The 11,874-nt window shown below is 47.1% G+C and overlaps 1 protein-coding gene across 1 annotated transcript; it reads left to right on the plus strand.

Annotated features, from left to right (window-relative positions):
• Nucleotides 1–1,281, plus strand: LOC119374839 (uncharacterized protein K02A2.6-like). The gene has a single exon (XM_037645077.1). The coding sequence runs from the start codon at nt 1–3 to the stop codon at nt 1,279–1,281; it is 1,281 nt and encodes a 426-aa protein (XP_037501005.1).
• Nucleotides 1,282–11,874: the final 10,593 nt, after the last annotated feature.

The following is an 11,874-nucleotide window of genomic DNA, read 5'->3' on the forward strand; positions in this document are numbered from 1 at the left end:
ATGTGCCGAAGACAAACTCAGTGGAAGCCCCGTGATGCTTACGCCCTGTCGGCAGCATCTGATGACAGCTCGGGAGATGAGAAGAAACTTTACACACTAGTGGCTCACAAAACGACTGATGGCCGCATGGTTAAGCCAATTTTCAAAGAAATCACTTGGGATGGTGTGCCTGTTACTATGTTGATCGATACGGGGTCCCCCGTGAGTGTTATCTCAATGAGCCTGTTCAAGCAGAATCAAAGCAGATGGCCGCCTCCAAGCAGCACCACTCTCAGACTGTCATGTTTTTTGGGAGAGCTTCCAGTGGTTGGAGAACTGCACATGAAAGCAATCTGTGAGGAACACGACGTACAGGGCACCCTGGTTATCGTCGATACTCCTGGACCAGCGCTGTGCGGAAGGGACACGATCAAGGCGTTTAACAACTGCGGAGTAGCCATGATGATTTCAAATGTCGTCGCAAACCTCAGCACGCGCAAGGAAGACCGCACAAGCCAGCAACTTCAGACCTTGCTCAAGGAATTCGAAGATGTGTTTTCGCCAGGTTTAGGACTATACAAAGGTCCACCTGTGAAGCTGATCTTGAAAGAAAACGCCACGCCCCGCTTTTGCAAAGCACGTACGGTGCCATATGCTTTGACGACCAAACTGTCTGATGCTTTGGACCGATTAGTGGCAGACGGCGTTATATCACCGGTTATGGCAGCAGAATGGGCGACGCCGGTGGTTCCAGTAGTTGAAACTGATGGGTCCATTCGACTGTGTGGCGATTTTCGGCTGACAGTGAACGTGGCCACCGTGACTGAGCAGTACCCATTACCTCGTGTGGACGACATCTTTGCAAGACTGAATGGCGGTGAAGTATTTAGTACACTGGATTTGACTCAAGCGTACAACCAGCTGCCCCTGGATGACGAGGCCAAGAAGCTGACTGTCATAAACACTCACAAGGGCCTATTTTGCTTCAATAGGCTTCCTTTTGGAATTAGCTCAGCTCCGGCCATCTTCCAGAGGCATATGGATGCCCTGTTCAAGGATCTTCCGGGTGTACAAGCCTATCTGGATGGCATCATAGTGGCCGAAAAGCGCAATGACACTTCATTGCTAAAGCAAGTCCTGCAGCGCTTACGTGACTATGGGCTCAGGATAAACATTAAGAAATGCAAATTCAGACAAGAAGTCACCTTTCTCGGACATCGAGTCTATGCTAATGGGCTCAAACCGAAGGACGACAACATTGAAGCAGTTCTCCAAGCACCGGTCCCCAAGTCAGTGAGTTAACTGAAATCTTTCTTGGGCTTAATCAACTATTATGCCAAATTTTTGCCTAACCTTTCCACAGTACTGGCCCCATTATACAATCTGCTAACTAAGGGGGCTACGTGGAAATGGCAACAGGTACATGAGGAAGCGGTTCGAAAGGTTAAGCAGGCCATACAAGCGCCAAAGTTTTTTTGACCCTAACAAACCTTTGAAGTTGGAATGCGATGCTTCACCTGTAGGAGTGGGGGCAGTACTTTCCCATCGCATCAATGGCACAGACTATCCGATAGGATTTCGCTCCAGAACTCTGTCCAAAGCAGAACGAAACTACTGCCAGCTAGAAAAGGAAGCGTTGGCCCTTGTATTCGGCGTGACTCAATTTAAGGACTACTTACATGGCAATCACTTTGTTTTGGTGACCGACCATAAACCCCTGACGGGTTTGTTTAACCCAGGAAAAGCCATTCCTCCCATGGCTGCGGCAAGGATTCAGAGGTGGGCACTTCTCTTGGACAATTACCATTGCATATTGCAGTATCGCAGGGGAACAGAAAACTCGAATGCTGATGCCTTAAGTCGCCTGCCATTACCAAACAAACTACACGATACCAGCACAGAAGATCCGCCAGAATATGTCCTGTACTCGGAATGCTTGGAGAAAAAGGCGATTAGTGTCAGAGACGTGGCACATTTTACAGAAACGGATCCTTTGCTGCAGCAAGTGAAATTTTGGATCAAGAAAGGCTGGCCGAAATTTTTGTCTGAAGAGCCGATCCGCTTCCGGCCATACTTCAGTAAGAAGGCTGAACTCACGTACTACCAAGACTTAGTCTACTGGGGACACCGCATCGTTCTTCCCACCGCTTTAAACCGACGTATCTTGGGCTTGCTCCATGAAACGCACCCAGGCATGGCGACCATGAAGAACATTGCAATATCCCTGTTCTGGTTTCCGGGGCTAGACGGTGAGATCGAGCGATTGGTGCGGGAGTCTTGCTTGCGTACAGGCTGCAGCGATGCCTCCAGCGCAAACACTTGTACCACGGCCCACGACGGGAGAGAAATGGAGCCGGCTGCACGCTGACTATGCAGGTCCTATGGAAGGACACATGATACTGGTAGTCGTGGATTCCGAAACGAAGTGGATAGAAGCAGTCCCAACAAAATCTGCAACAGCAGAAGTGACAGTGGAGGCTCTCAGGGCGATGTTTGCAAGGTTCGGTCTTCCTCGTACTCTTGTGACGGATAACAGACCTCAGTTCACGGGCTTCCACTTACGCAATTTCCTGGCTCAGAACCAAGTAAAACACTTGACTACAGCGCCCTATCATCCACAATCAAATGGTTTAGCGGAGCGGGCCGTAAGAACGTTGAAGGAAGGCTTGAAGAAAAACTATGAAATTCCGCTACAAACTCGAATATCAAGACCTCTGTTCCGTTATCGCCACACGCCAGTGAAGGAGGGCAAGTCACCAGCGGAGCTCTTGCTGGGATATCAAATAAGAACAAAACTCCGACTGCATTATGCCGACCACCGAGGCTGTGAAAGCAAAGCCGTGCAATGAACGTGAACAGCGATGACAGGCTGGACAGCGTGTTTGGACTCGAAAGTTTCAGCCACGGAAAAAGTGGATACCAGATATGGTGCGTGACCAGCAGGGAAAGCGCATGGTCACAGTGGACACGACTCAGGGAACGGAACGGCGGCATTTTGACCAAGTGCGACGGCGGGACGTTTCGGTCGACGAATCGTGCGACACCGACACGCTATCGCCCCGTCAAGAGCTTTCGGGCGAAAGCGCAAGCGATTCGCTGACTCCGGCAACTCAACCTTTGCGGCGCTAAAGGCGACAGCGCCGTCCTCCAGATCGTTTGAACCTTTAAAAGAAGCTGTGGCATCGGAGACTACCATCATCATCACCAGCAAGCAACGCGGCTCGCGGGCTGCGTGTTCGGCTCGTGACGCTCGCGCTACGAGTGAACTCGGGTTTGCTTTGTTTCATGCTGATGTGGAATAAAGTGCCACAGATGTTTCGTTAATTGAGTGGCGTGCTTTATAACACTAACAAAACACCACCATCAAAGGAGTGAGGTCTAGACAGCTGCGGTCGTATCGTGCGGTGTTTTCCGTGCTTTTTTCCTGTACAGGTCGTGGCAAATGGTTTAGGAAAATTATGCTTTTAGACCGGTATGCGTTACGTGCCTGTATACAGCATTGGCCGTGAAGGGAATTTTTGTACTACTCAGCAATAGCAGCAAAGAGAGACGCGTTTAGTGTCGGACGTTTAAGATTCCCGAAGTTGGCGCGTTCCTCATAGCAATCCGTCTCGTATTTATTCTTCGAAGCGGTGCGTGAAGAACTTAGGTTGAGTCAGATGTCCGTCCTGGTCTCGAGAGGCACGTGGTCCGAATACAGCGTTTTCAACTAGACGTTCTTTTACATTTATTCAAGAATACACTCGGATTAGAACTTTTCTGAAAAATGTCCCTTTCTTAATGAACAACATGAGTTGAAAAGGCAATCATACAAGTGTGTGACTATTAAGATTTGGTATTTCGTCGAGCACAGGGAAAACGAGTCTGGTAGTGCATGAGACGTTATCGCTTCGGCTACTGTAGGTATTCGTGAGCTGGGAACAGTCATTTTGACATTGAAGCTGTTTAGGCTGTCGGTAGCTTATGCTTCGTCGTACAAAACTATCACCATCGTAAGCCGACACGCGCTCTCTTCACTCTCTTTACACTGAAGTGCAAAACACCTCAGGTGGGTAAGCGCCACATTAATTGGGCAAGCCCCACTACCGTGCACAGCAGGTGCGAGTTTCAAACGAAAACGAACAAGTGAAAAAAGAGAGAAGGAAAGGGAAAGAAAGAGATACAAAGAGAGAGACAGAAAATAGAGAGAAATAAAGAAAGAGAGAGAGAGAATGAAAGCAATAGAAAGAAAAAGAAGAGAAAAATAGAGAGAAATGAAGGGAATGAAGACATAAAAAAGATAAAAAGACAGAAAAGCACAGACAGAGAGAGAAAGAAAGCGATAGGAAGAAAGAGAAAGAGAAAAATTGAGAGAAATAAAGGGAATGAAGATATAAAAATATAGAAAGACATTGAAAGGGATAGAAAGAAACAGACACCAAAAAAGAGATAGAAAAAAAAACAGAGAGGAAGACAGAAAGAGAAAGAAAAAAAAGGAATTATCAGAGACAAAGAGAGAGAGAGAAAGGAGCAGATAAAGAGGGAGAAGGAGAAAGAATAAAAATAGAGAGTGAAAGAAAGAAATAGACAGAAACAGAGACAAAAAAAAAAGAGATACAATACACAGAGTGAAATAGAGGAAAGAAAAATAAATAAAGAGAAACGAGGAAGGCCACCCCCCAGCTGCGCTCTTCCTTCAGGCTTGGCACCATTAGTGCGAAGCTGCCATACTTTTTTCACTTGAGCTTTCGTTTTGTTGTTGAAACACGTTTGAAGCCGCAAGTATAGTTCGAAGACTCAGCCAAGGCCAGCAAGTCTTAATCATATACCAGACGTAGAAAGTGCCCAGTGAAAGAGGATAGCAGTGGAGTGTCTAAAAGCGCCTTAAAGGGACCGACAACTGCCCAGAACATGAAATGAGATTGCTCTACTGATTGAAAGATTGTCCGTCGCATTAACTGAAACCAACCTTGTTTTTTTTTTTTTTTGTGAGAGATAGATTTATATTTTTATTTCTGGATTGAAAGTCGCTAAAAATGACCTGTGGCGCCTCTGGCGGCAAAAACATGAATGATCTGATGAACCCGGCCATGTGACCGTTGATTGGTGTACGCGGTCGACGATATTTTTGTTAGTATTGAAACATTGTTCGTTTATTTATATTAAAAAGTATTACTCCATAAAAAAATGTACATATAGGCCTGCGTTAGTAGTATGCATAAAAGTGGCGCCGCCTTCACGTGACGTAATGATCCCATGCTCGTCAGCGCTCTTTGAGCAACTTTTCAGCGTGCTCATTCAACCGTGCACGCAGTTTCCAGGTCACTAAGATTTTGGAGCTACATAGTTTTGCTACCTAAACTTGGTCTCAGAAATGACGCGCGCTGCTACTCGGCGCGACTTCGCATACGCGTAGTGACGTTTTCGATGACTTGGCTTGGCTCGTGCATCAAGAGAGTAACGACGCGGAGACAAACCACCCATGACACAGGCGCAGGCAACCCTGGACGCATGCGCACACAACGCGGGTACAGATACAGGGGAGCTATCTGAATGCGCATGCTCCCAATGAACTGGACGCGTTTATGGTCTAAATAAGCAGCGTGAACATCGCTAAACGGGAGCTTTAAAGCTCAGATCATCTCATTTTCTGAGCTTCGCTATGAATGGATGGCTTCTATGAGCATGGCCTTTTATCGGGGCGCTGACCTGTGCGCCACGAGGGTCGATATAGAACATTTTTATTATTATTATTATTATTATTATTATTATTATTATTATTATTATTATTATTATTATTATTAGCAGTAGTAGTAGTAGTAGTAGTAGTAGTATGTTTGAATTCGGCCTAATGCCTTATCTGCTATAATTAAATCATTCAACCTATGAAAAAAACCCTGCACCTTGACAGCCCAACTTTCTGCGCCTTACGGCAGAGGAACCTTAGTTTTCCCACTATTTGTTTTCGTCATTTCTCCCTTCTTTCCCGCAACCAATCCTGTAACCGCCTCTCATTTATATCGCGGACCTGTTTACCATTCTATTGTTGCCCCTGAAACCCAAGGCTTCATGTAGGCTACTGCACAAACATACACCCACGTGCATATCTGCCCATTGAATTAAAATATGCTCCGGCGTTTCCTTAGCTAACCAACAGCACGTACATTTTTGTTCTGCTTTGCTGAATCTCGCTTTATAACTACGCGTTCTAAGGCAACCCGACCTCGCTTCAAACAGTAAAGGGCTTCCCCTTTTGTTATCATAAATTGCATCCATCCTTATTTCGTATATACCCTTTCGGCAATTACGCGTAGCCAGAGTCGGGGACGCTGGTGTGGTAAATGAAAGCGCCGTAGCGCCATCTTGCCGGTCAGTGTGGCTAAAGAGCAGATCCTTTTATTCTCGCACCCGCATTTATAGCAACATATGCAATCCTGTCCCCACTTATCTCCTACTGGCGCAGCCAGCACAGGTACTTTGGATTTGATTACGTCACTCTTATTTTCAAGAGAACACTAGCGCCTATATTCGATAGCGAAGGCTAAGGTCGTCCGTTCTAGCCTAACCGCAACCCATGGCCGAATACAGTGAAACCTCGGTGATACGATCACAGCTCATACGAATTTCGGCGTGATACGAATTTTTCGTTGGTCCCGGCCAAGGCCCATTGGCCTCAGTGTAATGGACTACGGTTGTTGCGAACCGATTTTCACCCAGCGACGTTTCATACGAACGTTCACTACCACCCAGGTTTAAGAGGTGCTGCCCGCGCTGTAGCGGAAGACACGCCAAGCACATGCAAGCACGGGAACGCAAGCGTGGGCATGCGCGCCACACCGCCAAATCGTCAGAATCACGGTGTAAGAAAAATTCTTTTCTTACGTCAGAATAAACCTTCAGAGACGCGTCACGGCCTCCGAGTGTTGCGGGTCATAACGCACCTGGTTCATTAATTAAATGCGCGCGTACGGGCCGTCTATTTACCAGTGCTGGTATGATTGCCGATATCTAAAACCTTAACTGACAATCGTTCTGACGTTGCCGCAGCCCTGACAAACAATAAATGAAAATGTACGCCACCTTTTTTTTTTTGTCGCATGCTAATTTTCTATGCTTTCGGGTGATACGAATTTCGGATGATACGAATATTTTTGGTGGTCCCGTGAGATTTGTATCACCGAGGTTTCACTGTATTACAGTCCCCTAGCGACGCAAATTGGACTCTATAGTGTCTATAGCATGTAGGACTGCGCCCGTGCAAGACGAATGTCATGCAGTGCGTTTAGAGCATAATATTATAGTCCACGTTAGGACGCGGCCAAGCCATTGGACTTTTCATTTCACTCTCTCACGTTTACAACAAGAATTGAAATACACAGAATAGGCTGCTTTAAAGGGCCATCACGTTCACGCTATCAGTGGAAAGTCGTGCATAAAAAGATGCAAAATGTGCCGCATGAAACCATAGATAGGATACATTTCTTGCTGTTACATTAAACACCACACTAATCTTACTTACTCGGGTGGAACGTGCGACAACCACAATGCGATTATGAGGTGCATCTTAGGGATGACTCTGGATTAATTTTCACCACCTGGTGTTTTTTAGCGTGCACCGTTAAGTAGAAAAACGTCATGTCGACTACTACAGATAGCACAGAAAAGCTTAGCATATCGCTTCTGCTCCCTCGGGTCCGCTTTTTAGAGCGCAGCCCTTAGGCGCCCGTTCCTGCGTTGAGCGGCGTCGCCGTTGGTGTCGGCATAACCGATAGAGCGAACGTGGAGTATGTCGATAGCGCGGACCACTGGCCTCTAACCTCTCTTTCTTGCTCCGTCACGCGCGCTGGCCCCTTGGTCGGAGCTCGTGCGCACGCAGGGCTGGCACGTGCACCACAGCTGGCTTCGCTTGTCGCGACGGGGCTGTCGGCGTTTCGTTTAGTTCGCGACGCTTGCAATACACAGAGTGGTGTGCGCAGCGCTCGAGCGCTGGCAGTTTCTGTGGCAATATGTAAAAATGTTGCATTGCTACAGTTGCGGATAGCCAAAACTTCAGACACACTTGGCGTTGCCCCAACACGAAGCTCCACTAAGAATTCGCATTAGGCAGTATTGTAATCGCCGGTGAATTTTTTTCATATAAGATATTCGCAGGAGTACCTGCGAGTAACTAATCGCCGTAGGTATCTGAAGAGCGGGTCAAGTTTCTTTGTGCTTGCAATGTAAGCTTAAAGATGAAACTACTGAAAGTTTTAGACTGCCCTTTATATATCAAGAAACGAGAAGTACTTTTTCTCTCGTCCTAGTTATGGACGTTGCATGCGTATGACATTCAAGTGAGATGCTTAGACTTGGCCTATACAGACTATATGCTGGAGTATACAAGAAAGAAAGAAAGAAAGAAAGAAAGAAAGAAAGAAAGAAAGAAAGAAAGAAAGAAAGAAAGAAAGAAAGAAAGAAAGAAAGAAAGAAAGAAAGAAAGGAAGAAAGAAAGAAAGAAATTACAGCATATCCACGGGTGAATGATGAAGAGCTTGGGCGAAGCTCCTGAAGCAATCATGGTCTCGGGATCGGCTTCTCGTTGAGCCCGTTTCGCAGCGGCGTCCTTGGCGCGCACCGTCTCGGGATGCGCCTGGCTGCCGCCAAGCGAGCGCCCGCCGCTGCGCATCGTCCATGCTCCAAGAACGATCCGACACGTACGGCGACGATCCAGGAGAATGACAGAGGCGCTCGCTCCCAGCGCATCCCCGCGCAGCAGCCAATCGGAGAGCAGCGGCACTTCTAGCGCCATTTAGTGTCGATTCACACAAGCGCCATATTGCACACAATTCTATTGGACCAACGTCATCTAGGAAATGAGACGCGAAATGGTGATGACGACACAGATTGTGTACAGCGCCATCTAGAATATTGTCCCTGAACTGCAGTTTGTATGTACTTCTATGAGACAGCGCCATCTGCCGTTTACGCCGGACAGAGATACTGCCGTTTACGCCGGACAACGGAGACGTGACAAGATTAGACTAAGAGGAGCTACGCCCCTAAAAGAAAGAAAGAAAGAAAGAACAATATTTTCGTGCAATAGAGGATACATTACGGTAACTGGCCGCTTTCAGGGACGCTTGAGTTAACGGTGCATTTCAACATTTCAAACCGGTTTGAATATATAGCCCTTCTCACAATGACCTCTCATTCGAAGTTGCACTTACGGCCGTTGCACTGCAGGTGTGTGCACACGTGTTCAGCCATGAGCTTGCGTTATTTTAATCGTGGACGGTCCCGTTTGCTTCATCTGTTCTTGAACTGAACTCTGGGGTTTTACGCGCCAAATCGACAATGTGAGTATAAGCAGGGCTCCATGTTTTCGTAGTTTATTTTTAACGCGATAGCGTTAGAGAGCTCGTGTCGCAGAAATTCCGGTGTCGGCGTCGGCACCGTTGGTTGTGAGCGAAAAATCGTCCGTGACAGAAAAACCGAGAGAGAAGCAATAAAATAAACAATAAAATCTTTGGTCCCATGGAGGATCGAACCGGGGCCGTTCGCGTGGCAAGTAGGCGTCTTACCACAAAGCTACGCTGTTACTTGCAGCTTCCTCGAAAAAAAAAAACACTACATAAATGTCATGTAGTGAAATGAGTCTCCTTAACCAGCGCCTCCTTCCTTAACGCATTTTGTTCGGCAGGTGTCACGACGAAAACGAGTCCATACGGCGATTTGTAGGCGCATTCGCGAGGCCATCAAACTACGTCGAAAAAGGCCGGGATAGTGCAGCCATCGCCGCTAAATACACACACGAACTTTCAAACAGCTCTAAAAATGGACAACTATGTCCATCTAGTGGAAAACATATCAAGCCAACGCAGCAAACAGCAAATGCTAGATAATGTGCTGCCGTCTGTGAGGCATTGTGAGAAATATGTCTCGACTTTTCATGGCATCCGAGAGGGCGGGCGCGCGGCGTGTATCTTGGAGGCCATGCGACTCTTGCTTTAGATCGAAAACCTCTACAATTCGCGCGCGTGCGTGCGTGTGTGTCTGTGTGCGTGTGTGTGTAACAATACACATTAATAAGTATCCACTTAGTGGTCGAAGTGCGCACTAGGGGCCGGATTTCGCTATCGCGTTCAACTCTTAAAGGCGAAGCTTAAGGGTCCCCCAATTTTTTTTGGCGGAAATTAGGCGCTTATCGGAGTTCATTTTTCGTAAATCCTCATTATCTAAAATTCTAAGCTGCATTTTGCATTACTCGCTATACTCCAATGTCCAAGGTGAAATGATATCTAAACACCAAAACATGAGAACACACGAAGCGCATTTTATTTGTCACGAAGGTTTGAACGGACAAACCCACATACACATATACACACAAGCATTTAATATTTATTTATTTGATTTGCATACATACAACCACAAGGACACAGAGAAAAGAGGGAGAGAGCAAGCTAGCAACTGCCACCAGAAGGGGCACAACGCCTGTCTGAGCACAAATACACGGATATAAAACATCTACATTTCTGCGTATTACAACCTCAAAGCTTGTTGTAATAGACGCAAGCATACTTTACGAGGTCCATAGACTCAATTTCGTCTGGCGCACCCCAGTGCCGCCAGGGGGCTGTATATCAAGATGTCATGTACCAATATATACCAATATACCACATACCAATATACTGTATAGGGAACCCAAGCTCAAGTTTGCGGCGCGACGACAGAGCGGGGCTACCGCTACCCTTTCACGGTAGCGGTAGCGCACGCGTTCTTCTCTCGGTGCGGGTAACTGGGGGGCCGTCAGCTGGGTACGTTGAACCGAGAGGCTTGCTGTGCGAAGCTGCGCATTTCCGCGATGGCAGAAGCGACCCCGCGGAAGCGCAAGCGTGGTCTGAAGTATTGCGGTTTAGTGACCAGCCACAACAGTGCAGACAAGGCACACGATTCACGTGTTAAACTGTATCGGTTCCCGGGCGTGTCGCACGAGAAATAAAGGCGGCAAGCGTGGATAGCTGACAGCGCTGTCTCGCCTTCTATTTTGGCTGTCTGAGTTCATCGCTTTCGTTCGTTCCGACTACCTGAATCGGTAAGTAACGCGGCGCATGCACGCAGCGACTACATTAATGATTACTCGCTGTCTTCTCGTATTGTTAAAGTCCAGTTACGGTTGTAGGTGAAGCAAATTTGTGTTTTCATTCCCCGTGTTTGTGAGACCTACCCGTCGTTGTTGAACGTTCACATTCGCGTTATACCGTTAGCATTGCGCGGTTGGTTGAATTCAACTGAACTCGGCAGATCGTCAGAAGTACGGCGCCTGCATTTCACGCGTCGGGAAGGCTGCTTTATCACGCCGGAACGGACGTCTGTGCATTTGCAGCAAGCTTTCACATCGTTCTGCAGGTTTGCTTTGTTTTTGTCACTTTATTAGGGTGATATATATTTTAGCCGCTAAATATAACTGGCACTTAATACATGCTTTGCAATTGCAACCTTGAAGTAACCACCTTCTCACTTTGTGCGATTTTCTAGCCGCGTTCACGCAGCAGGTTTTATACGCCTGTCAAGTCGATATCATAAAAAGAGACTGCAAGCATGACGCGAGAGCCGAAAAAACGAGGCGAGCAGTTCATCTTGCTTCACAGGGGTTAAAGCTCAGCTAGCTGCCTCGCGTCTTAATCGGCGGGTGATTCTCCAGCGGCACGGAGGACTTGACTCTAACCTTCTCAGGAAGCAGTGCCATGGCCGTATAATCTTTTTTTCGCACGCCGCAAACGTTTGTTCACGAAAGTACACGGCTGCTACTGTAAGCATACCATATCAAAACAATCATATGATTCGTAGTCCACGCTGCAGAACATCGATAGCGTGTACGGCTTCATTTCGGAGTGCATGTGGACCATTATTCATCTTTAACATGACAGAATGAGACTT

The sequence above is a fragment of the Rhipicephalus sanguineus genome, chromosome 1, assembly GCF_013339695.2.
Source record: "Rhipicephalus sanguineus isolate Rsan-2018 chromosome 1, BIME_Rsan_1.4, whole genome shotgun sequence".
Lineage (NCBI taxonomy): Eukaryota > Metazoa > Arthropoda > Arachnida > Ixodida > Ixodidae > Rhipicephalus > Rhipicephalus sanguineus.